The 22,566-nt window shown below is 42.2% G+C and overlaps 1 protein-coding gene across 4 annotated transcripts in view; it reads right to left on the reverse strand.

The window, feature by feature from the left end:
- The window catches only part of gas2l3 (growth arrest-specific 2 like 3), a 28,870-nt gene extending 11,951 nt beyond the window's left edge, over positions 1-16,919 (reverse strand). For 3 of the 4 annotated variants that reach the window (XM_080421297.1, XM_080421298.1, XM_080421295.1), the window contains exons 1-2: positions 4,887-5,037; positions 3,302-3,357 (exon numbers count right to left, since the gene is read on the reverse strand). In XM_080421297.1, the coding sequence (XP_080277423.1) occupies positions 3,302-3,325 (24 nt within the window). In that variant the 5' untranslated portion in view covers positions 3,326-3,357; positions 4,887-5,037. Of the gene's footprint in view, positions 1-3,301; positions 3,358-4,886; positions 5,038-16,779 lie in introns of those variants that run through there. The other variant, XM_080421296.1, reaches the window with a different exon arrangement.
- Between the last annotated feature and the right edge of the window lie 5,647 nt (positions 16,920-22,566).

Here is a 22,566-nt window from a genome sequence, read left to right on the forward strand (position 1 = left end):
AGAATCACAAGCAGCACATGGTGTCACTCTCTGAAGGGACTTATTAACGCTGCAAACAAGGCCAAGTGTTGTGTTGGTCTTGAATTAGACGCTTCCATTCTCTGCACAAAGAGGGCACATTCTATGGGGTCCACTGGTTGAACAGAGAAGCCGTTATAATATTCTTCCGCTCATGCTTAGAGTAGCATGGCAGACAGATTAGGCTACCTTCATTTGTGTGTGTGCGTGTCTGTGTGTGAGAGAGGGGTGTGAGAGAGGGAGTGCAAATTTTATTGCCTTGCTGTCCCCCCCCCCCCCCTCAAACTCCACCAACATCTCAGTCAGGGTGGTCTTAAAACAGATAGTGGGGACAGGGAACAAAGGACAGACATTGTCATCAATATCAGATGTCCAATAACACATCTTAGGCAAATCCAGAATGAAACACACAGCACACACCGAGTGTGTGGAGACAGAACCGAAACAGAGAAACAACATGTACAGACTACATGGCCTCTGATGATGTAAGAATAACATTTAGAGGCAACCCAGAGTAGATAGACTAAAGATTGCATTTGGAGTACTTCAAAGAGATTGACCCAACCAGCATGTGAGTCGATTCCCGATGTTCCCATCACCCCCCAACACACACACACACATTACATAACAGACTTCTAAAGGACAGAGTTGCCCACGGCAGTCTATGCAGCTCCATAACAGCATATCAACATATGTCTATCTGTCCTAACATCCAGTTAATTAGAAAATAAGGTAGCACAGCGTATTGTTTGGAAGTTACGTAAAATACATTGCACTGATTAGAATAGATTGCCATACCAGAGGGTATTATCCAACCTTGACACACACACACACACACACACACACACACACACACACACACACACACACACACACACACACACACACACGACCATGACTGTGAAATTAAAGCATATGTGCATTGCACTGCTGTTTAAAGTGACATTTCAAAGTAATTAGTGTCTTTCACCAGCTACCGGTATGTTCATGCTACTGTACGTGTCGTGATGAGATTAAAATGGTAAGACCGGACAGGCGACCGGATAGCAGCCGAATGGTTAGGACACATACCACATGGGTGCAGAATCAGTGTGTCCCCGGTTCGATTACCGGCCGGCCGGACTGTTTGTCGTGCGTCTTTCCCCTGCGCACTGCCTGTGTTTCCTGTTTCTCTCTTCACTGTACCTATCTATCGGCCCTATAAAAAAGGGCCAGACTGGCTAAACCCACTATTTTGGGATTTAGGACTGTGCAAGGGGCATTCCCATGCAAAAGTTGCTATTTTGGGACACCTGCCTTACTCGCAAAACACCTGCACTACACGTTAATTATGCATAGGTGTGGTTTGGGCGTTACAATAATAAAACCAATCACCATGCCAGATGCCATTGCCTTTAAGAGAAGACTGTGCAAGCCATTATCCCCAATGCAATCTTACGCTCTCCCTGTCTGCAGTGTTGCCAGGTCTGCTTATTATAAGCCACATTGGGCTTGTTTTTCTGTAAAGTTGCTTGTAAATAATGGTAGTTGCGGTTGTGAGCATGTAGATCGGCTATTTTCAAATAGCCAACATATATAAATATGCACATTGTTTAATGGCCGACATATATAGGTTTGAAGTGCTCATGTGGCCTATTATAGTCGCTTCTTTTGGGCTTGTTTTCATAGACCTGGTTGCTTATTCCTCTCGCAAATTCGGCCTCAAAATAGCGTTCAGGGACAGTGCCAGCTCCCTTATCCGTAATTCGCGGGTAGTGGGCAGCGGGTGCGGGTATAGCCTTGGCAAAAATAGGGCCCCATCTAAAATCAGTAGTTCGCAAACTTCGCACACTTACAAGATAAAAAAAATAAAATCTAAATAGCAGATGTACAAGCTCGCAGGGCGGCATGAAGTGTCTATCTGTATATCTGCTATTTTTGAATAGCTAAAGCAAAACTCTAAAATGACACAGATGCTTTCCCAGTTTTAATGGGAATGGGTTTTATGGCATAAAATGGCAAAGTATTTAAAAAAGAAAGCATTTCCAAACCCCTGGAAAAAACTGCCTACCCCAACATATCAAAGTGAAGAAATGTTTACATTGAAGCAAACTTCAGCTTGCCCCTCCCCCTGGTTTTTAAACCTTCCCATAGCACTTGCTCACCTCTGACCCTTTGGGAACACAGAGAAGGGGTCAGTGAGATTCCCAAGGTAGTTTTTGAGGGGCCACAGTGCACCATTTAGCTTCTATTCTTCTCTCACTTTTCTGTTTTTGCGCTTTCTGGTATTGTGGCCATGCTCCTTGGTTTTTAACAAGACATGGTAACAATTCCCACAAGTCATTTGAAGAATATGGAAGGACAGGTGTAGAAATGGTAAAATCCATAGTGACAAAGGTGTGGTGATGTCAAAGTATTATTTTGAGGAAAATACAGGTATTCCACTTCCACAATGATACTGATATATCTAAAACATTTACAGCTCTTGCATAATATAGCTGTAAATATTGCTTAAATTGCATAAAAAAGCAGAAATCATAATGCCATCCCACATGAATAATAGTAGTACTAGAAAAAAATTGCTATTGGTTGCATTGGCACCAATGGCACTAGACTAGGAAAAAAAAGAGAAAAAAAAAAAAAAAAAAACCACCCACAGCTGTTTACCAGTTGTTAGGCTGCAATGTTCAAAGAATGACAAGTTTGAAGAATCTGACTTTGCTCTACATGGAAATTATGAATTGAGCTTTATGCCTGCAATGGTAACTAATGAAACTAATGAAACAGCTGGATTGTGGAATTCATATGGATATCACTTAAATCCTCAGTTTGTCAGTCGCACTACGTGGCCTCCCCAATGCTAAGCAGTTTGTCCGTGAGGACCGTCACCCATTTCTGTGAACAAATGCCTGATACGTTCTCTGTTTGGAATATCCAACGTTCCTAGATGGTTGGATGCTGCCAGGATTTTCCAAGCCAGATGACAGAGAGATCAGTTTTACACAAGATGTTGCCACGTGACTACATTGTAACATGATACGTTTGTTGTGTTTCCCCTCGATTATGGACAGCTGAAATCGCTTTGCTGGGTGTGGAAGGGAAAGTGTTATGCATCCCCACCTCCGCCACCTCCTCCCCAAAAGAGAATAGAGAAAACACTCCTTACAGTGATGTTTGCTCCCTAGTAACAGAACAAAAACACAGAGATGGTGCTTTCTTCAGAACAGATGTGCTTATTGCAGATGCAGAGTGAGATATTGGATAGTTCAGTCAGTTATACTTTAGGGGATGGTCATTCTCCTACCTGAATGCCTGCCTGCACAGCCATGACTCCAATCACTGATGATTCACTTCTTCATTCTATAAACCAGAAAAGATGAGAACAGGCATGCAATCAGTTCATTGCGGTCATAATACACAGTTTATCAGAAACAGCATAACAAAAGGCATTCCAGAGGATTGTGGCAATTTACAGCAAGCTGGGGAAATATGCAGACTCTTATGACAACAAAATTGCCCATCGTATGGTATTTCTGCAAGATATTACTTGCGCAGTGGAAAGTGGCTGCTTGAGATATTTTTGCTGTACAAAACCAAGGTATGCTCCAAACCCAACCAGTAGATAGTACAGACACCAAGAAGGAAGGAAGCGCTTGAAATGTATTGTGAGAAAAGCCTGGGAATAACCCTGTGCTGACCTGTGTAAGTTGATAGAATAGTTTGAACTTCAGTCAGGAAATAATTATTTGTGGCAAGGACAAAGACAATCAATATAGAAATGGACGCATTTGGTCTTTCCAGCATTTTCAGCTTCCATCAAAGTCAGCCTTGCAAATACCAAAAGCCCATTTACAAATACTTTCAAGATAGTCGCATACCGAGGACTTTCAATGTCTAGGTCAGATTGCCAGGGTCTTCAGCGCCACAGCTGGCAGCACAGACACCTTCCATTGCTCTCTATAAATGGCATCGCTGATATTTTTCGGAATAGACAATGTCTTCATAAATAAAGCCTCAACTTTGTTGAGGCTTTATTAGGTAAATAGTGATAAACATTATGGCAGGCAGAAAACAAAGTTAGTCATACTCTTCTGCTAGTCCGATATGTAATCAAATTAGGTGACGTGGATTTAAATTCTGAAAGGAGGCTTGTTGTAACTACAACATTAACAGGGATTAAGACTACGGATAAGCAGCAGCATACATAGACAATCAGAATCCTGCTAATACCCACTGGGTGAAAGGTAATGAACACATTGTTTTCACTGGCTTGTACAGTGTTATTGGATGAGACTTTCTCACGAGGAAGTGATCGAGCTGACCTCTGAGAGCTCCATTCTCCCTCTCCAACACAGGATGTGGAGGATTACCCCAAATGCTGGTCTGTCCCCAAGGAGGTGTGCAAAGGGTGAAAGGCAGAGGAGATGGAGGGGGGGGGGATGCAATCACAAGCACATACATTCCTACTGATTGATCATTTGGCCAAAACAGCTGAGGCAACATCCCCCACAGAATCCACCAACACCCCCGGCCCCCCCAAGAACAAAACACACACATATGAAACACCCAAATGTCCCTTCCATCAATTATGATAAGAATCGAGATTAGGAAACTTCTGCGGCAATGTAACACAACTGTCATAATGCACCGAGCAAGCAAACAGAAAATATGTTGAGCGTCCCAATGCAGGTATCCTGCCATGGTCGCAAGTAGCATGCACAGCTGCTCAACAAAACGCACTGCCTGAGGGCGACAAAAATCCTGCAGCCAGTGAGCCCAAAAAAAAAAGGCAGCTTCAAGAGGACACGATGCGAGTCAGCGGCGCAATCCTTTGACATCAGCCAAGGACAGGACAGCAGATGATGACAGCAGTCTGAGAGCAGACTTACCTCAGGACACGAGCCCAGCGAAAAACGGGTCTGCTTCACCGAGCAAGGACACTGCGTAGAACTCTCGGCGTCAGTGTGAAAAGCACATCCTCCCCATCCCGCTACAGAGCACAAGCCACTAGCGCACAGAGACAACCCACGCACAGCCCTGACTCGGCAGCTGTGTCTGACTGGAGCGTGTGTGTGCGTCTCCAGAGTGAGGAGAGGAAGAGAGGGAGGGCCAGCAGTGAGAGAAATGACGGGAGGGGAGGGGAGGGAATGGATGGAGGTGGGGTGGGGGGGGGCAAGAGGAGAGAGCCATGACTAATGAAGTGGCTACGCTTGGCTTAGCTCTGCCCCCTCCCCAAACAATCCTGTCACGGCGGGACCCACTCACAAAGCTTCCATTGTTTTGTTAACCATGGCTCCACATCAACCCCCCCCCCCCCCCCCCCCCCACAAAGCCCCCCACCCCTCCTCCTGTGTCAATGAAGCAAAAACCCAACTGGCCCAGGGAATTCCCTGGGAAGAGCAGCATAACAGTCTCCGAAGGGATGAGATGGGATCGGGATGAGGGGGCAGTTAGGGGTCAAAGGGACTTCCTTTCCCAACTTCATCCACTGTAAGGGTTAGGTTAACCCAGACCCCCACACCGTTGTTCTTCCACAGTGATGACAAGGTTTGGGGTGGGACGCAGGAAGATTAGGCTGGCACGTCACATCATAATCAAGACTAGGACTTCTCCTAAACCAATTAGATCAATAGAAAACACATACGACAAACACAATATGGATTATCCAGTTCCACAATGCTGCAAACCTACAGATGGCTTTATGAATCAAGAGTAATGACATGATAAAAGCAAAGTCAATGTTCATCCAGACAAACATTTCAGCTCAAAGTTTGGCATCCAGGGCAATCCTGAAAGAATTTCCCCAAAGGTCAGCCTTGCCTCTTCAATGGCACCCCAACCACATCTGGAAAATCAAATGACATTTAGGGTTTCAGAAAACATGATACTGAATGGATTAAACGACTTCCTTTCAGCATGGAGGCGTTTGGGGTGGGTTGAATTCAGCAGCCAATAACAAAACTGTAGATGTTTGGCTCTACGATCCAGTTTCTCACATCTGGGGCCCTAGCAGCACAGGCCAAGAGCTTGACTCCCTGCCGGTTACAAAGGCGCGCACACATGCAACCAAATGTCAACCATGGAGGAGGGAGAAGCAACCGTAGTGTGTGTGTGTGTGTGTGTGTGTGTGTGTGTGTGTGTGTGTGTGTGTGTAATGCACATGCGTGAGTGTGCGGGAGGGAGGGGGGGTTCAAAGACAGTAATTGTTTTATACAGTACCACAGATTGATGGAAATGCGCAGTCCTTAGCAAAGGCCAGTGATTGACACTGTGACATGGGAACTACCACGCACATTCTCTGGCGGTCACTGGAAAACACTTGGACAATGCCCACTTCTTTGCTGTATGCCCTTCCATTTCTGCGGCCCTTTCCTTAGCCCCTTCCTACCATCTTGCAACATGGTCATTTTGAGGTCAAGGACAATAAACAGCCCAGTAGAGTGGGGCCAAGTCTTAAGATTATGCTCTTAAGACTTCATTTGGGCCAAACATGCAGTTGAGCCTCTTTGTGGATCAACCCATGTCGTTTTGTCAAACTCAGGAGTGCAATTATTAGCCAAGTTGTTACAACTCAAGAAGGACATTATTATTTTTGGCACGCCCCAGAAACCCAGGGTAGCATGAGTGTTGTTAACTACTTTCCAGGCATCCCCCAATTCTTGCACCCTTCTCCCTTTATTGACAGCGTCTCTTGATCTGCACCAGGCAAGATGCGAACAGCCTTTTTGCATGTAGTTGAAGCGCAAGGGGGCGGGGGGGCGGGTGGGTAGAGAGCCTGGCGACGCGAGCTATGTTAGTGCAGTGAGTGGCAGTTGGGGCAAACGCAGTCCCCACAACATCATTTACGATTCTGTGCCTATCGGTACATAACTCGGACGGCGCTTAGTCGACTAGCAGACCATCGGCCGGTCGTCGCGGGCACTCGCGCCTGGGGGCGCTCGGGCGTGACTCCTCGGCCTCAAGGTCTGCTGAGTCGGCGCGCCTCCGTCATGGTCCAAAATGCGAACAGGCTTTTTGCATGTAGTTTAAGCGCAAGGGGGCGGGGGCCGCGGGTGGTGGGTGGGGAGAGAGCCTGGCGACGCGAGCTATGTTAGTTAGTGCACTGAGTGGCAGTTGGGGCAAACGCAGTCCCCACAACATCATTTACGATTTTTCAAACAACCGCAGACTACTTTTTTCGCCGATAAAGTATAGTTTTGGACCATGACGGAGGCGCGCCGACTCAGCAGACCTTGAGGCCGAGGTGTCGCGCCCGAGCGCCTCCAGGCGCGAGTGCCCGCGACGACCGGCCGATGGTCTGCTAGTCGACTAAGCGCCGTTCAAGTTATGTACCGATAGGCACAGAATCGTAAATGATGTTGTGGGGACTGCGTTTTCCCCAACTGCCACTCAGTGCACTAACATAGCTCGCGTCGCCAGGCTCTCTCCCCACCCGCCACCCGCGGCCCCGCCCCCTTGCGCTTAAACTACATGCAAAAAGCCTGTTTGTGTCCAAAACTATACTTTATCGGCGAAAAAAAGTAGTCCGCGGTTGTTTGAAAAAGTTTTGTCCCAAGCGTGAGTCGACTCCCAGTGGTAATGGTTTTAGAGTCTAGTGATTAGCGAGGTGCGCCACTGAGGCCGGTGCTGAGATTGGGTATTCGGGCTGTATTAGAATGTGACGTCCTAACTCTTCTAATGTAGAGGAAAGAAGTCCCCGCCCGCACGCCCACCCGATAGGGGAAGCCTCGCCACGAAGGGGCGAGGCTTCCCAACTACATGCAAAAAGGCTGTTCGCAGGCAAGATGGGTCAGGGTGTATGCATCTGTATACTTTATTCATATTTGTTGAAGGTGTATTGTGATGTTGTTCTTCTGTACCTATTGTACTTCTTGTCCTCATCTGTAACTTGTACTGCTGTGTTGGCTCTGGCGCCTGAATGTCCCCCACGGGATCAATAAAGGTATCTACTATCTATCTATCTATCTATCTGAGGTTTGCACTCATCTGCTGACCTAAACTGCTCATAAAGAATAGGGTGTGGTTAAGAGCAGATGTAACCCATTCCTATATTCCTGACATAGTGGTGGATGTACGCAGAGACGAAACTAAACCCCGGAAAACAAAAGAACAAAAGAAAATACTCTATTTATTTTAGAACCCGATCTGCTTAGATTTGGACTGACTAACCTGTCTTTCTAGTACGTGGATATGTGTGAAGACATTTAAAAACAGACATGTTTTTTTTTTCTTCTTCTTTTTTTAAGGCTTCAATCATCTGGCTAGCAGGGGTGTTAAATACATAGCCTGCAAGGCAATTATGGTGTGTTAAGGCAATTCAAGAAAACTCAGCAGTAATTTTCATTGCTGCTTCTAAACACTGTCTGAGTTAAGCTGCATTAAATATAAAATCATACATTTAAATGGTGTCATAATTACATCAGGTTTACTCACTCCACGTAGCTTACATCTAAGCTTTGACCTGAAAACTATTACTGCCATTATATATAGGAGCCAAACAAAAATATTTTTTACTCTTATGTACCTGTACGCAAGACCTAACAATAGAGATCACTTTAAACCCTCATGACTCCTCACTCTACGGCAAAAAGATCCAACTTTCTGCCACGTAAAAGGCTCTGATTTTAAATGAGATGAGCTGCCTTTGTGAGATCAGGGGGGGGGGGGGTGCCTGTAGCCGGAGATAAACATAGAATATAGGGTATGGTGTGAGGGGAGGGACCGTCTGCCCAGACCCACGTGTGCTCCATGCAGGTCATCTCTCTGGTCCCAGCCACTAATCATTTAAGAGGATCAGAGCTATTCCAGACAGAGAACGTGTCCTACTACTACTCGGCACACCGTCATCACAACACAGGGCACGTGGCACATGTGCGGTGGTCCCGGGGGGCATAGAGGTACATCTGTGCACCCGTGCATAATGAAAAATAAATAAATAAAAACAGAGCAATTACATAATGCGTTAGACTTGAATATCTCTGCAAAGTCTAGAGAGGAGCTCTCAGTTTCTGCAATATGACATCATACCTATGTGACAGGAATTTTTTTTTTCTAGTTTCTTCTTCTAAAAAAACACACACACAAGCAATGGGCATGCAATATTGAACCTGTGTGTGTGTGTGTGTGTGTGTGCGTGTGTGCGTGCATGTGTGCGTGCGTGCGTGTGTGTGTGTGTCTAGTATCCCTGTGTAATATGGCTGTATGCCAGAACAGTGGGTCCTGGAGCATTGTTGGCACAACCGCTAACCTCTAGTCCAAAAAGGTTCCGCTCAACGCAGCTTTCCCCTGGAGAATACCAACTCCTCCTCCATTAAACTGCTCCTGCTGAGCCCTTTTGTGTCTGGACTTTAATTACCCCATCAGTGGAACGTTTCATTTGGTGCCTGGCCTCTCCCTTTCATTAGAGATTGGCCAGACTTTCTCGTCGTGTTGAGAGGAAATGTATTGACTAAAGAATAATGAAAAGTATTTCTGTAAACAGATCGGCTTGACGGCTCGAAGTGAAATCAACTTTCTTTTTTAAGGTTTAGGTGTGGGTAAATTATGACTTTGAAGCAAGTTACCCACATGAACCCTAATGTCTCTTTTCTGGGAATGTTAAAAAGAAAATAGCAGATCTACAGTATAAGCTCTTTGGTGATTTGGTGTAGAGGGAAAAGGGGGCCTAGTAGAGATCCCTGGGGGACCCTGGTCAATACCATGGTATATAGGGTTTAAGTGATTTAAGTGGTTAAACCCAGCATCCATCTCTTGCCGTCTGTCTTCAACCCCTCTGTGAGTCGTCGTCCCTTTGAGGTGAGATGGTGCTAGTAGAGTCGAGGGACTTACAGGCTTGATGGGTGTGTGAGCCACCTGCCAATCCCATTTTGATTTGTTATACTAATCCACACAGCCTACTACACGGCACTAGGCCAGCTCCGGGGTTTAGAAGCCCTTGCGTTGCGTGCTGCTGACTCAGGATCAGCTTCATCACCCCCCTTTCCCAACCCAAACAACTGCAACACTGACTCCAGACCAGTGTTCAAAAGGACAACTTCTGTTCTAATCACACTAGGCCAGTTGAAAACCACATGCCATGCATGAAGCACTTTCACTGTCATCATCTCCTTCAGTCATCATCGTGGAAAAGACTCAAAGACACAAATCTGCTACATAATATTTGCACTGAAAGTTTCCAGTAGTATGTCGTTGATGAGCACCTCAAAAAGGCAGCCAGTCTAAACAAATAATTCATGCCAATATAGGCAACAGGGAATTCTACCAAAATGCACGGGTTCAGTGGCGTACTGTAAATAGAATACACGTCAAATGTTCAAATAATGTTGAGATGTTTTTTGAAAGAATTCAGTTGGGTGGGGAAATAAAGTAGCGTCATATCTCCAGAACAGAGGTATGGCCGTCATTTAAAGCTGCAGCAGGCTTGGCAAGATTCCCACTCTTCAGAGGGACGCTGTTTCTGATGATCAAACACACACACACACACACACACACACACACACACACACACACACACACACACACACACCAGCCGATGGCAATGACAAATCAGCCCCTCAGGAAGTCAAGTGACAGCAACGTTTCCCAGACTAACGGTTTAAAATACTGCATTGGCATTACTATATGAATGGACCGTTATTTTTCAAAAGAGGCATTTGGCAAAGATGTTTCTGTAAAGTGTTGCTGCACTAGGGCAGCCTGGCTGTAAGTAAGTAGCCACGGTAACCAACGGTTCCCGAACCATGTGGCCCATAGGGCAGGAGCCTTTAGCCCGTCGCCAGTTTCTGTAGCGTAAGGCGGCTTGTGCTCATGTGATTTTACATTTGAATCTTCAATGCATGCTTCACAATCACTTAGAGCCTGTGGCTATGACAGTAGATGTCCAAGACAGATAACATATTGTATCTAACATTTCAATGTGTTTTTTTTTGCAGGGTGTAGGCTGCTCATTTCTACCAATCCAAGCTAAGTTGTTCTGCAACCGTTTCGGGTGGCTTCAAAATAAGAATTAAGTAAACAAGAAAAAGTGTGATCCTTTTAATTCTATTTTGAAGTAAACAAACATGTTGCCATGTAAACATGTCTTCATCAGGATCAGTTCAAAACCAGCCTTTACAGAAGGTCAATTAGGCCACCCTCTCCTGAGAGGTGAGGTCAAGGAGAGGGAAGAGGGGTCAATAGGTTTAGCCACATTACCTGGTCAGTATGTTAATCCTGGTAATAATGTGGGACAGACACGAAGACTAGGGAACCTTTCACCTTAATCAGCCTCACTAAGAGACTGTGAGAGAAGACAGGAGGTCTTTAATGGATAACAAGTAGCTTATTTCCTGCTGCAGGTTTGAACACAGGAACACATCCAAAAAGCGCCTCACTGAAGTGAAGAGGTAGACAGTTATTCACAAAGTCAGACAGAAATGAAAAAGTATAATATAGAAGACAACTTTACTTGTACCTTTTGTGCCCTCCTTTTTCGTGTCTATACCAAATCTCTTCTCCAAAAATAGCTGCTCTACAAGCTTACAATGCGTCGCATTGCAAATGCGTTGTGAATTTCTGCCATTGTGAATTGCTCACTTATTGGAAGGTTCGCGGGCATCCAAAATAGGGACGCTAGGGTTCATGTGGTTAAATAGTAAATAGTTAAAGAGTGCTTTTAAATGAATAACTTAAGGTAAACATGCTTGTCTAGAATGAAATGCGTGTGCACAGTGGAATTAGACATCTGTTGGGCCAGGCACAGCATTCCCTACATTAATTATGAATATTAAATGTAATATCCGACGACCTCTATGGACCGCTAAGGAGATCTATAAAGAATACAAAGTTACAAAAAAGCTGTGTGACTGTGCCAACACTTTTTACAATTCACTTTACAATGTGCATTACATTGACACAGTCACACACACACACCGACAGCAGAGGAAACCATGCAAGGCACCAATCTGCTCATTAGGAGGAGTCTTGCTCAAGGACACGTCAACACAGAGACAAGAGGAGCTGCAGAACCGTCTACCTCCTGAGCCACTGCCTGGTTAATAGAACACCCAAGTAACAGGTAAACTCAAAACTTGATAGATAGACAGATAATTAATACAGTACAATGACCACATTATCTTTCCATTAACACTAAAGGCTGTAAACAGGGCCAGTGCTCTCTCCAATCCAAGGCATAGGCCTAAATCCCTTCTGTCCTCCTGCTTATCCCTCGTTTCCCCTCCCACTTGGTCCCTTTCTGTAAGCTGTAGGCTACCCTAAATAAATGAGGGGTAATCCAAGATTTTCATTATGATTTCTATTGTATCCGCATGCAGTATCACAGTCCATATGGGCCCATGTGGAGCTTTGACCCAATAAGCACAGGCCTGTATCTTGTCAGTGGCGTCATGTGGGGTTTCTCTGCCGGAGATTCCTTCTGGGACTTTGGCAGCCCCCGAAATGCAGAGCTGGGTGCCAAAGATCACGCAGATGGAGATTATGAAGATGGAGGACTGGACTGCTTCTCATGCACGCGTACATTCATTCAGCCGTTGGCCACCATTCAAAAGGCTGGTAATGACGGCTTTGTATGAATCACTTGTCATTTTGTCAATGATCTGGTTAACTGATGACACCACCTAGGTAACACTTGCTATGCATGTCTATAATGCTTTATAAAAGGTACGTATAATGCATTATAATCTACTCATAACATTGTCTGAGTATAGTTATAACAACTTGTAATGCTTTACAACAATAATCATAACACATTATAAAGCATTTTATAATGACTTGAAGGTCAAGTATAAAAACTTTGTAATCGGCTTATACAGAACACTGTATAGTTACAGTTATATACACACTCTTAAGTACTCATAATGCAATCATAACGCCTTATAAAGCCTTTCATAATGACTTATAAAGGTCAAGTATCATAATACTTCACTACTGGTCACTCACAGACTTTTTCTCTTGGCCAGGATCATAGTTTTATTATGATTCTCATAGTTGTAATACATTATAGTGATTATGATGTATTATATAATTTATTATAATGCATTATATAATGCATTATAGTGTGATTATAAGTCACTTCAACCCATTAAAACCGGGAAAGCATCCGTGTCATTTTAGATTTTAGCGTTGGCTATTCCAAAATAGCAGATATACAAGCTCACATTGTACATCTGATATTTTAGATTTTTGGGGGGAAATTGTGAAAAAAAACTACTGATTTATAAGGCATTTGTAGAATCGGCCTCCGGTCTTAATGGGTTAAAGCAAGACTAGTATGTAACTTTCCTCTTCAACCCCGGATTTGAACCTGGTTTCCTGGACATTTTTACCATTGAGCCAATAGAGTCGGCCTGCTTGCTCAGGGGATACATTTGATATTGACCATCAGGTCAAAGTTTGTGTCAGATCCTGTGTCTAGGTGAGACATGACCTTTGACACAATCTAAATGTCTCAATAGAAGAGCAGGGAGACAAAATACAACCCCCCCAATTGTACAAGTTATATTGTATTAACATACTCTACCAAACAGATTGGACAAAATTAAGTTTTATTCATTCAAAAAGGTTACATAGTGAGGCTTTAACTGGCCATTGGGTGCTTTAAGTCAAATAAAACAAATAGCATTCAATGTATATAAGAACACCACAAAACATTTCTGTTTACCACTTCAGTAATGTATTTACTTTCCTTAAAGCACCCAATGACTACTTATAAATCACACTGTAGTGCATTATAACCGATTATAATACATTACAATATTATTATAATGTATTGCAACTATGGAAATTATAATACACTAACGATACTTGCAAAAACAAATGTCTATGAGTGTCCAGCAATTATGTAATATTATGATACTTGACCTTATAAGTCACAACAAAATTCTTTATAATGCGTTATGATTATTGTTAAACCTTTATGATGATTTATGAGCTATAATTATATAGTGTTATACGCAGATTATAATGCCTTGTAAGTATGTTTATAATGCATTATAGACATGGGATGCATAGCAAGTGTTATACTGTGTCATCTTATATCATATCTTATTTGGAATAAAACTGATATCCGAACTCCTACTTGTGGTGGAGACTGAAACCCAACGCTGTCAGTTATGAGGCTCATTATCAAGTGTAAAATCCTGGAGTGTTTCCATTGATAATCAATTGGGCCACTGGACTGAAATGTGTTCCTACTTTTACATAGTAATAATGACAATTATGAGCCACAGGGCGTGCCTGTGTCTCTGTAAAATTGGGTTGTGTTCTGCCAATTATGCCCATATCACTGGAGCATCTAATAACAGTGGAGCTCCACTTAACTGTTGACAAGAGCTCAAAGAAAGACTGTGTCCAATGTCTTGAGAAAAACAGGTCAACTCTGCCACCACCCTTAAGGAAAATTGGGACATGTAGTTGCACATTGTAATGCTGAACAAACACGTATGTCATTGTGCTATTTTCACGGTTACGGTTATCTTATGTCATCTTCTGCACCAACACCTGTACAGCTGGATGGTCCCTAAATATAAATAGGGATTATGACATGATCCAATCAACGAACCAAATCATCATCATCACCACATCAAACAATGAGAAGTCATCTTGTGCCAATAGCAAACTCAAACTTTTCTCAGACAGTTTATCTGATGCCATGCAAAAACATCCCCAGCCATAAATCTAGTGTTTGAAGTGTCCAGAGTTGGCTTAATGGTCATTCTTTCTCTGTTGTTGCCCACTCTGCAGGAAGCACCTGTTTAAAACTCCAGACATCTTTCTTCAGCAGGAAAAGAGGGATTTTTGCATTCAAAAGGGAATACATTTGTTCCACTTCTGCATTGTCTTGCACATTCTATTAACAGATTTGTGCGTGAGCTTAATCAACATAAAACCTGCAATTGAACGCTGTACTGCAGCAGTCGTTCAATAGTATGGATTTCCAGCTATGTGAATGTGAGCCTGAGCCAGTCAATGGGTGTTGATACCACTGTCCTAATACCTGTCAAACAAACACCACATGTATTGCACAGTGAGGATGTCCCTTTAAAGCCAGGCCTAGCACGAACATATAGGCTACCTGTCAATTGTGATTAGTGTGTTATGTAAGGCTCAAACATATTTAGACATTTAACAGCCCTACAGGGATCAGTGTTGCCATGTCGGTTTATTACAAGCAACTTTGGGCTTCTTTCTAATTGGTAGTTGTGTTTTTTTTGGGGCTTGTTTCTAAAGTGTAGTTGCTTAATATTTCAAATAAAAAACTGGTTTAAATTATTATTTAAACCAGTGGTTCTCAAATAAATATTTTCACGAAAGTGTTTTGTGCCAGGGAGCATTTGTATTGTTAGAATGTTTCAGAAATATTCCACATTTTATTGCAAGAGTTTTTGAAAATAGCAGATCTACAAGCCCACAACGCGTCGCATCACGACTCGTTGCAAGCTTGTAGATCGGCTATTTTCAAATAGCTAATGCATATAGGTTTAAAGTTCTCATGTGGCCTAAAATGCTTCTTTTGGACTTGTTTTCCTAGACCTGGTTGCTTATTTCTCACACAAAACATGGCAACACTGCCAGGGATGCATAGGGATTGGTTCTCAACCAGGAGTCCCCCACAGGGTCCTTCAGGGGGTTCCAGACGGTTCCCCAGCTAAATGATTGATAGTTTAGTTGTAAGAACCAAATGGACCCTTGGAGGCCTGTAACTTCTTTGTTTCCATTTGGTTCCATTTATACACTTACTTGATATGACTTTTAATTTCTGGAGTAGCCTATGGATCAAACTGGGGGTCCTCTTCGAAATAAAATAATAAAAAGGTTGAGAAAGAAGGCTACTGATCGAAATTAACCCCCCATATCAATAAAATAAATATTTTGGACAGGCATTGCAAATTATAATAAAATCACTCCCAGACCCATCCTATCCGTATCCCAATCCGTTCAAACTAACCAGTTGTTCAAACATAGTTTGCCATGGCAGCACGCCAGAAGCCACGCCACGCAAGACGCAAGCCTACTACTTTTGTTTTTTTCTGCGTCAAATTTCAAACCAACAACATGAGTGGCTACACCTCTAATGATACACAACTACCACCAAAGTTATTAAGACTTTCTCAATTCATACGCCGTCCGTATTAAAAATAGCTGCTTCCACGAGGCTTCATTCGTGGATTCGTTACAGAATCGGGACACACACACTCAGATGTAGCCATGGACCACACGACGGTCGTCTGTCACGACCGTCATGGATGAACTTCAACCTAGTGTTTGCACTTTCTCCCTTTTCGGCCCGTACATCTACATAAACGTTCAGATTTCAAATATAAACTGCTTACCCCATGGCCACGGATGTTGCAATTATGTACGGGTCTTCAGAAGTACCCGTATCTTCTATATTGTTCTATAAAAAGCATTTTAATCCGATTGGTGGCCATTTTCTCACAATGGATCAGAGTGCAATACACCTTCCAACCGATAGAGTCACATAGTTGAAAGCATATGGAGGAAATGTGGAGAATTGGCCACAAATCGGATTAAAATGCTTTGCATTAAACAATACGGAAGATACGGGTATTTCTGAGGGCCCGTACATAATGGCAACATCCGTGGCCATGGGGTTAGCACTTTACATTTCAAATCTGAACGTTTATGTAGGACGTACGGGCCAAAAAAGGAGAAAGTGCAAACACCATGTTGAAGTTCATCCATGTTTCAGGGCTAACACAGATACAAAGGTCATGATAACTTTTTCTGTTACGCAAAAGTTTGGAGAAAAGATTTTTAACTCACCACCATTGAGATAATAATGATTCCTGATGTGAAAGACTGTGGGCTATTTTTCTATGGACTCCTTTCCGTTGGCTGTCAAACATTACTCAGTCTTTCCTTAGATTCCAGGCGTCGATGCTTGCTCTGCGTGTGTGTGTGTGTGTGTGTCCGTCATCCAGTATATGGAATGCGATCATCATGTTGTGGATTTTGGGTTGCGCTGTTCGAAACAGCCAACCAGGACGCGCGTCGCCTGCAGTTCTCAATGAAACACCACGGGGGCGGGGACACAACTCCTGTCCCGCGGGAGCAGCACAGCAGGTGGGCGGATACAAAGACGAGTAGTACCTGAGTGGTGTCATTTGATCTGTTATCTTTTACTGTGACCACTACTACACCTGTTTGCTCATCTACAGCAGTGGTGGAAAAAGTACTGACGTTTTTTACTTTGTATAAATACTGCAGGTCTGCAGTGTAGAAATACTCTAAGTAAAAGTCTTAGTCCGGAATTCAAAATGTACTTGAGTAAAAGTCCAAAAGTATTGGTGTCAAAATGTCCTTAAAGTACCAAAAGTAGAAAGTACTCATTATGCAGAATGTCCCATTTCAAAATGTATACAAATCTTTTTTTAAATAGCAGATCTACAAGCTCACAAAAGCTTGTAGATCGTCTATTTTCAAATGGCCAAAATATATATAGGGCTGAAGTGGTTAATGTTTTGGTTTTGGTGATAATAATCTAAATCTACAAAGTAGTAATTCAACGTTTTTGTCGTTTTCATATAATTGTAGTGGAGTAAAAGTACAACATTATCCATTATAGTGGAGTAGAAGTAAAAGTACTGAAAATTGTAATAGTACAGTACTTGAGTACATGTATTTACTTTCCACCACTGCATCTTACTGACCATTACACTTGTTTGCTCATCTACAGGCAGCACGCAGTGGTTCTCAAACCTTCTAGACTATAGGCCACGGACCCCCATAGCTCTGAGAATGTATACAGATGGAACAAATTGGGTCCATTTGGTTCCATTCCTGTTTTCTCGGAGTTGCAGAACTGTAAGGGTCCATTTTGTTCCTAAATAACTTTTTTGAGAACCACTGTCCACTGATCTCCAGGATGCAACATTGTTTCCAATTGTTTTGTTCACTTCTTCGGCCTACTGGCTGTATTGAAGATGATGGCTGCATAAAGTTCAGACAGTTGACCTGACATAGCTGCTTATACAGCCACTGAGCCAAGATATTATATAACATATAGGCCTGTTTAAAATACCATGACAAAAATAAATGTAAACATCTTCTTTAATTTCTGGTTTAGAGCAGTAGCCTAGTCCAGAGTGAGCTTTCTCTTAAGTTTCAACCACACCCTTCCTATTGTGGAGTGAAACCACGTCAGCCTCCAGTCATTACTTTTTTGTTATAAATACTTCAGGAAACAGCCAACCTTACAGCTGCTAAGCAAGCCCTCCCTGCCAGATGACACAAAAAAGTCAACTGATATTGGATATCACACTGCTGTCCTGTGCTGTGAGACACATCTTTGATCACATAGTTACTGTGGCTAGTTATATTCAAATAATGTTTTCAATTACTTAAAGGACAACTTTGTTTTTTTACAACCAAGGTTTATATTTTAGGTTGTAATTAAAGTAAATAAAAGATGAGTGTTATTTTATTTTCATTTACTGCTTTCTATAGTTTTAGCAATTTTCGCGATATTTTTTACAGTGGGCGGGGGCATTCTGTCCGGTGGCTAAATATGCTTTTTTTACACAATAAAAAAGGTCCTGTGGTCTTTGATGGCCAGATGTGAGTTATTGGGGGCTAGAAGAGCTACTGTAAATAATAATAAAGAAAACGCCGGGTTATTGTGTAAAAAAATATATTTAGCCACCGGACAGAATGCCCCCGCCCACTGTAAAAAAGATCGCGAAAATTGCAAAAACTATAGAAAGCAGTAAATTAAAATATTTTAACACTCATCTTTTATTTACTTTAATTACAATCTAAAACATAAACCTTGGTTGTAAAAAAACAAAGTTGTCCTTTAACTGAAACTTAAAGGGATAGTTCACCCCCAAAATGACTTTTTTTCCTATCGATTAGTCACCCCATGTAGACTTGAATTCATGGGTATTTTTTGGCTTTTGTCGCGTTCCTAAGCCAATAATTTGATGACCGGCAGCGGTTCCGGTAGGAGACACAAAGTCTCCTTTGAGTCTCCTCCCGGGACCACTGCCGGACAGGTCCGATGGTCATCAAATTATTGGCTTGGGAATACAACAAAACAAAAGTATATAAAACAAATATCCATAAATTCAAGTCTCCATGGGGTGACTACGATTTTTTTGGGGTGAACTATCCCTTTAACAACACGAAGAATACCCCCAGAATCCCACCCACTCCCCAAGTGCTGTACAACTACACACAAAAGATATAATAAAATGAACTGCAACAAAATGGAGAGAAGACAATGATAACGTTTTAGACAAGAACATCACTTGTTAGGTAACATTGATTGATTGATTGATTGATTGATTGATTTAATACATTTATTAACATGCTTATTAACAGGTTGTACAGTCAAAGGGTATGCTAAAAGGATAACACAAAAAAACCCAGGGGCTTGTTTCCATTGTGGTCCTTTTCCCTTTCCCTTTCCCAAACAAGTGAGGTTGCAGGTCTGTAACAGCCTAACTTAGGTTAGATAGCTGCCTTTCCAAATTTAAAGACAGATTCTGCTATGTGATCTGGCCCACCAAACTACAGATCATAATAGAAAAATAGGTAGATAATATGTCTATTTTCTCACTTCACCCAAACAGGGCTTCATTGAGTCAAATTCAACTAGGGCAGAACAGAATACCTAGTATGATGGTACATATTACATATTAACATAAGAAAAATCATTAAATTAACTTTTGTGAATTTCATTATTATAATGGGAACAAGCTCTTGGGCATTTTTTGTGTGCATCGTTTTGACTGCTGTGTACATTTGTGCATGCATATGATCTGTGTCAATAAAACTGTAAATCAATCAAACAGGACAGTCCTGATTATTTAAATGACCCTCTAAATTATAACGAGACACCTTTTGAATCTTGAAACCTCTGTGTTTATGAGTTACCTATCCTCAGTATATGATTGTCTGACATCCCATCCCAATGTTCAGGGTTTCAGGACCCAAAACATCACAACATGTTATCTTTCAACAGTTATCTTTCACATCAATCTGGGAAACTGCATAATCTTGTTTCCAGGACTAAGAAGGCCTCTCATAAAATACCATGTAGGATTTTCACTCCAATCCTCCACATATATGTGAGATGACCTAATCGTCAGTCACACAAAGCCATTCTTTCAGGCCTAATGAAAATGGCTGTAGTCAAAAAGGAGGACTACTGTGAAGAACATCTTGTGTCTGTCTGCCCACCCCATGTTATGCATTTCCCCACCACTGCATAATCCACGTTAATAGGCCTACTGCACACAAACAGAGACCCTGTGAAGAGTGACACAAAGAGTTTGTCAAATACATCTGTCTCACCAGGTCAGCAATTCCGCCTCTGCTGATTGTAGCACAGAAATGAATGTTAATAGTTGGACACAGTGGAAGAAGGAATACATCAAAAGTTAAAAAGTGTTAGCTGACCCAGTCTATATAGCTAAGGAACAGTTTTTTATACATTAATCCGATGTTTACACTTGCAGGTTTACACTTACATATAGGCACAATTTTCATAACTTCAGGTTACAACAATAGTTTATGTTTAAAAGTGTTTCAAATGATCCCACACCTGGAAATCGTTCAACCTCATGTTTTGGTGACCCATCCTATATTGAAGTTGCTCCGATCCGCACCAAACTGGGCACAAACACTGTTCAGGGGTGTGCCATCAGAGTAGTCATACCAGGGGCCACGTTGGGGGCCCTTGGGGGCCACAGGCACACCGTTGCTCCAATCCTCACCAAACTTGGCACAAACACTGTTCAGGGATCTGCCATGAAAATATTCACACCCGAAATGTAAATTGCACTACAGCAGTGTTTAACACCTCAAATGGCCATAACTCGGTGACCATTGCTCTGATCAGCACAATATAGGCCTGAAAATCTAGTTTGTTTAAATGTGCGATCTGCATAGTCAGTAGGTTTGAACTAGTTCTAATATAGGCAGTAATGTTTTGAGCAAAAAATAAGAAAAGGCATTTTAACCATCCATATAGGAACAATGTGCAGCTCCAGGGGGCACAATTAGGGGTTAAGTGTCTTGCTCAAGGACACCTTTGACACAGAGGAGCAGGAGATAGAAACGTGGACCTTCTGGCTCCGAGAAGGTCGACCACACCGCTGCCCCTTAAAGCCACTGCTGCCCCTTGAAACTAATGCTGTCGCTTTAAACAGGGATGGGGGGCTTTTAAGATCATCCTAAACTCTATAATCTTTAAGTGCACCCGTATGCTTGCTTCTGAAGATTATGTGAGGAAAGGCTAAAACTGGAAGCATAAAGGTTATGGATGTAGGCTTGTGAATGGAAGGTCACCAGAAAAATCACCATGTGAACATTCAGGTAAATAAACATGGTTACACTTTCATTCAAAAAGTTAGCCTTATATTTACCCTAGAACTAGGTATTTTATCAATAAATAATAATAATAATGTATCTTATGTTGAGTTTCACAAACAGGATCTCTCTTATATTTCACAATCCAATCAATCGCCAGTGCTGGTCCCAAAGTAGCATAAAGTAGGAAGAATGAGTCCACAACTAGACTGACCCCAAACCTTGAAACATATCTGCCATCTACTGGTGCAAATAGGCATAATTGTTTGGCATATTTAATGTAAGGACATTACTCAATGAAAACTAAAAACAAATAATTACAAATTAACATTAATTTAATGTTCATTTGTAATTTAACATTATTAATTTACTTCTTATGAATTTACTTATGAACTATGAACTTATTTATGAACTATTTATAGAAGGCAGCTCTTGTCAAATTAGTATGTATCGACTATTTGACCTGTAAACTTGTGATGTGATTGGATGCATAATAATGACAAATCTATAGGGAACCTATCCACAAGTTTCCTAGGGCATTGTGGGCACCACTTCCTGTCGATTCAAATCGACAGGAAGTGATGCCCACAATGCCCTAGGAAACTTGTGGATAGGTTGGAAAGACTGGTGACGCGAGGTTAGTGGATAGGAGACAGATGTACTTTTAAGTATTTACTCAACTACAAATTAAGTATTAAGTTGGCAAGAACAGCCTCCTAGGCCCAGGGCCATAGGCTGCACATAGATACACTCACACACAAAAATATACCCAATGACAGTGGTGTAAAGTAACACTCAAGTACAATTTTGAGGTATTTTTTACTTTACTGGAGTATTTCCAATTTTCAGTACTTCAGAGAAAAATATTATACTTTTACTCCACTGCAATTATTTGAAAACTTTAGTTACTAGTTATACCATCTGAGCAGTGCCCCTGCTCTTGAACAGCTTGCTAAATGCATTGCCCAAAGGCACTTGGACAGTTAATGTTGAGGGAGAGAAGAAAACATGTTGTGCTGTGCACTAGATTTTCAAGCCTGGTTTGTTTATCTATTTTACTACTCCCCACCCCACTACCCATTCACCTGCCAACACGTACAACCACACATGTGTTGCCAAGTTTAGCAAAGATCTCGTTTAAGATATCACATCTGCTTGCACCTGCTCAGTGGTGGAAAGTAACTAAGTACATGTACTCAAGTACTGTACTTGATTTTGGGATACTTTTACTTTACT

The sequence above is a fragment of the Gymnoscopelus braueri genome (genome assembly GCF_963280865.1).
Source record: "Gymnoscopelus braueri genome assembly, chromosome: 23".
NCBI lineage: Eukaryota > Metazoa > Chordata > Actinopteri > Myctophiformes > Myctophidae > Gymnoscopelus > Gymnoscopelus braueri.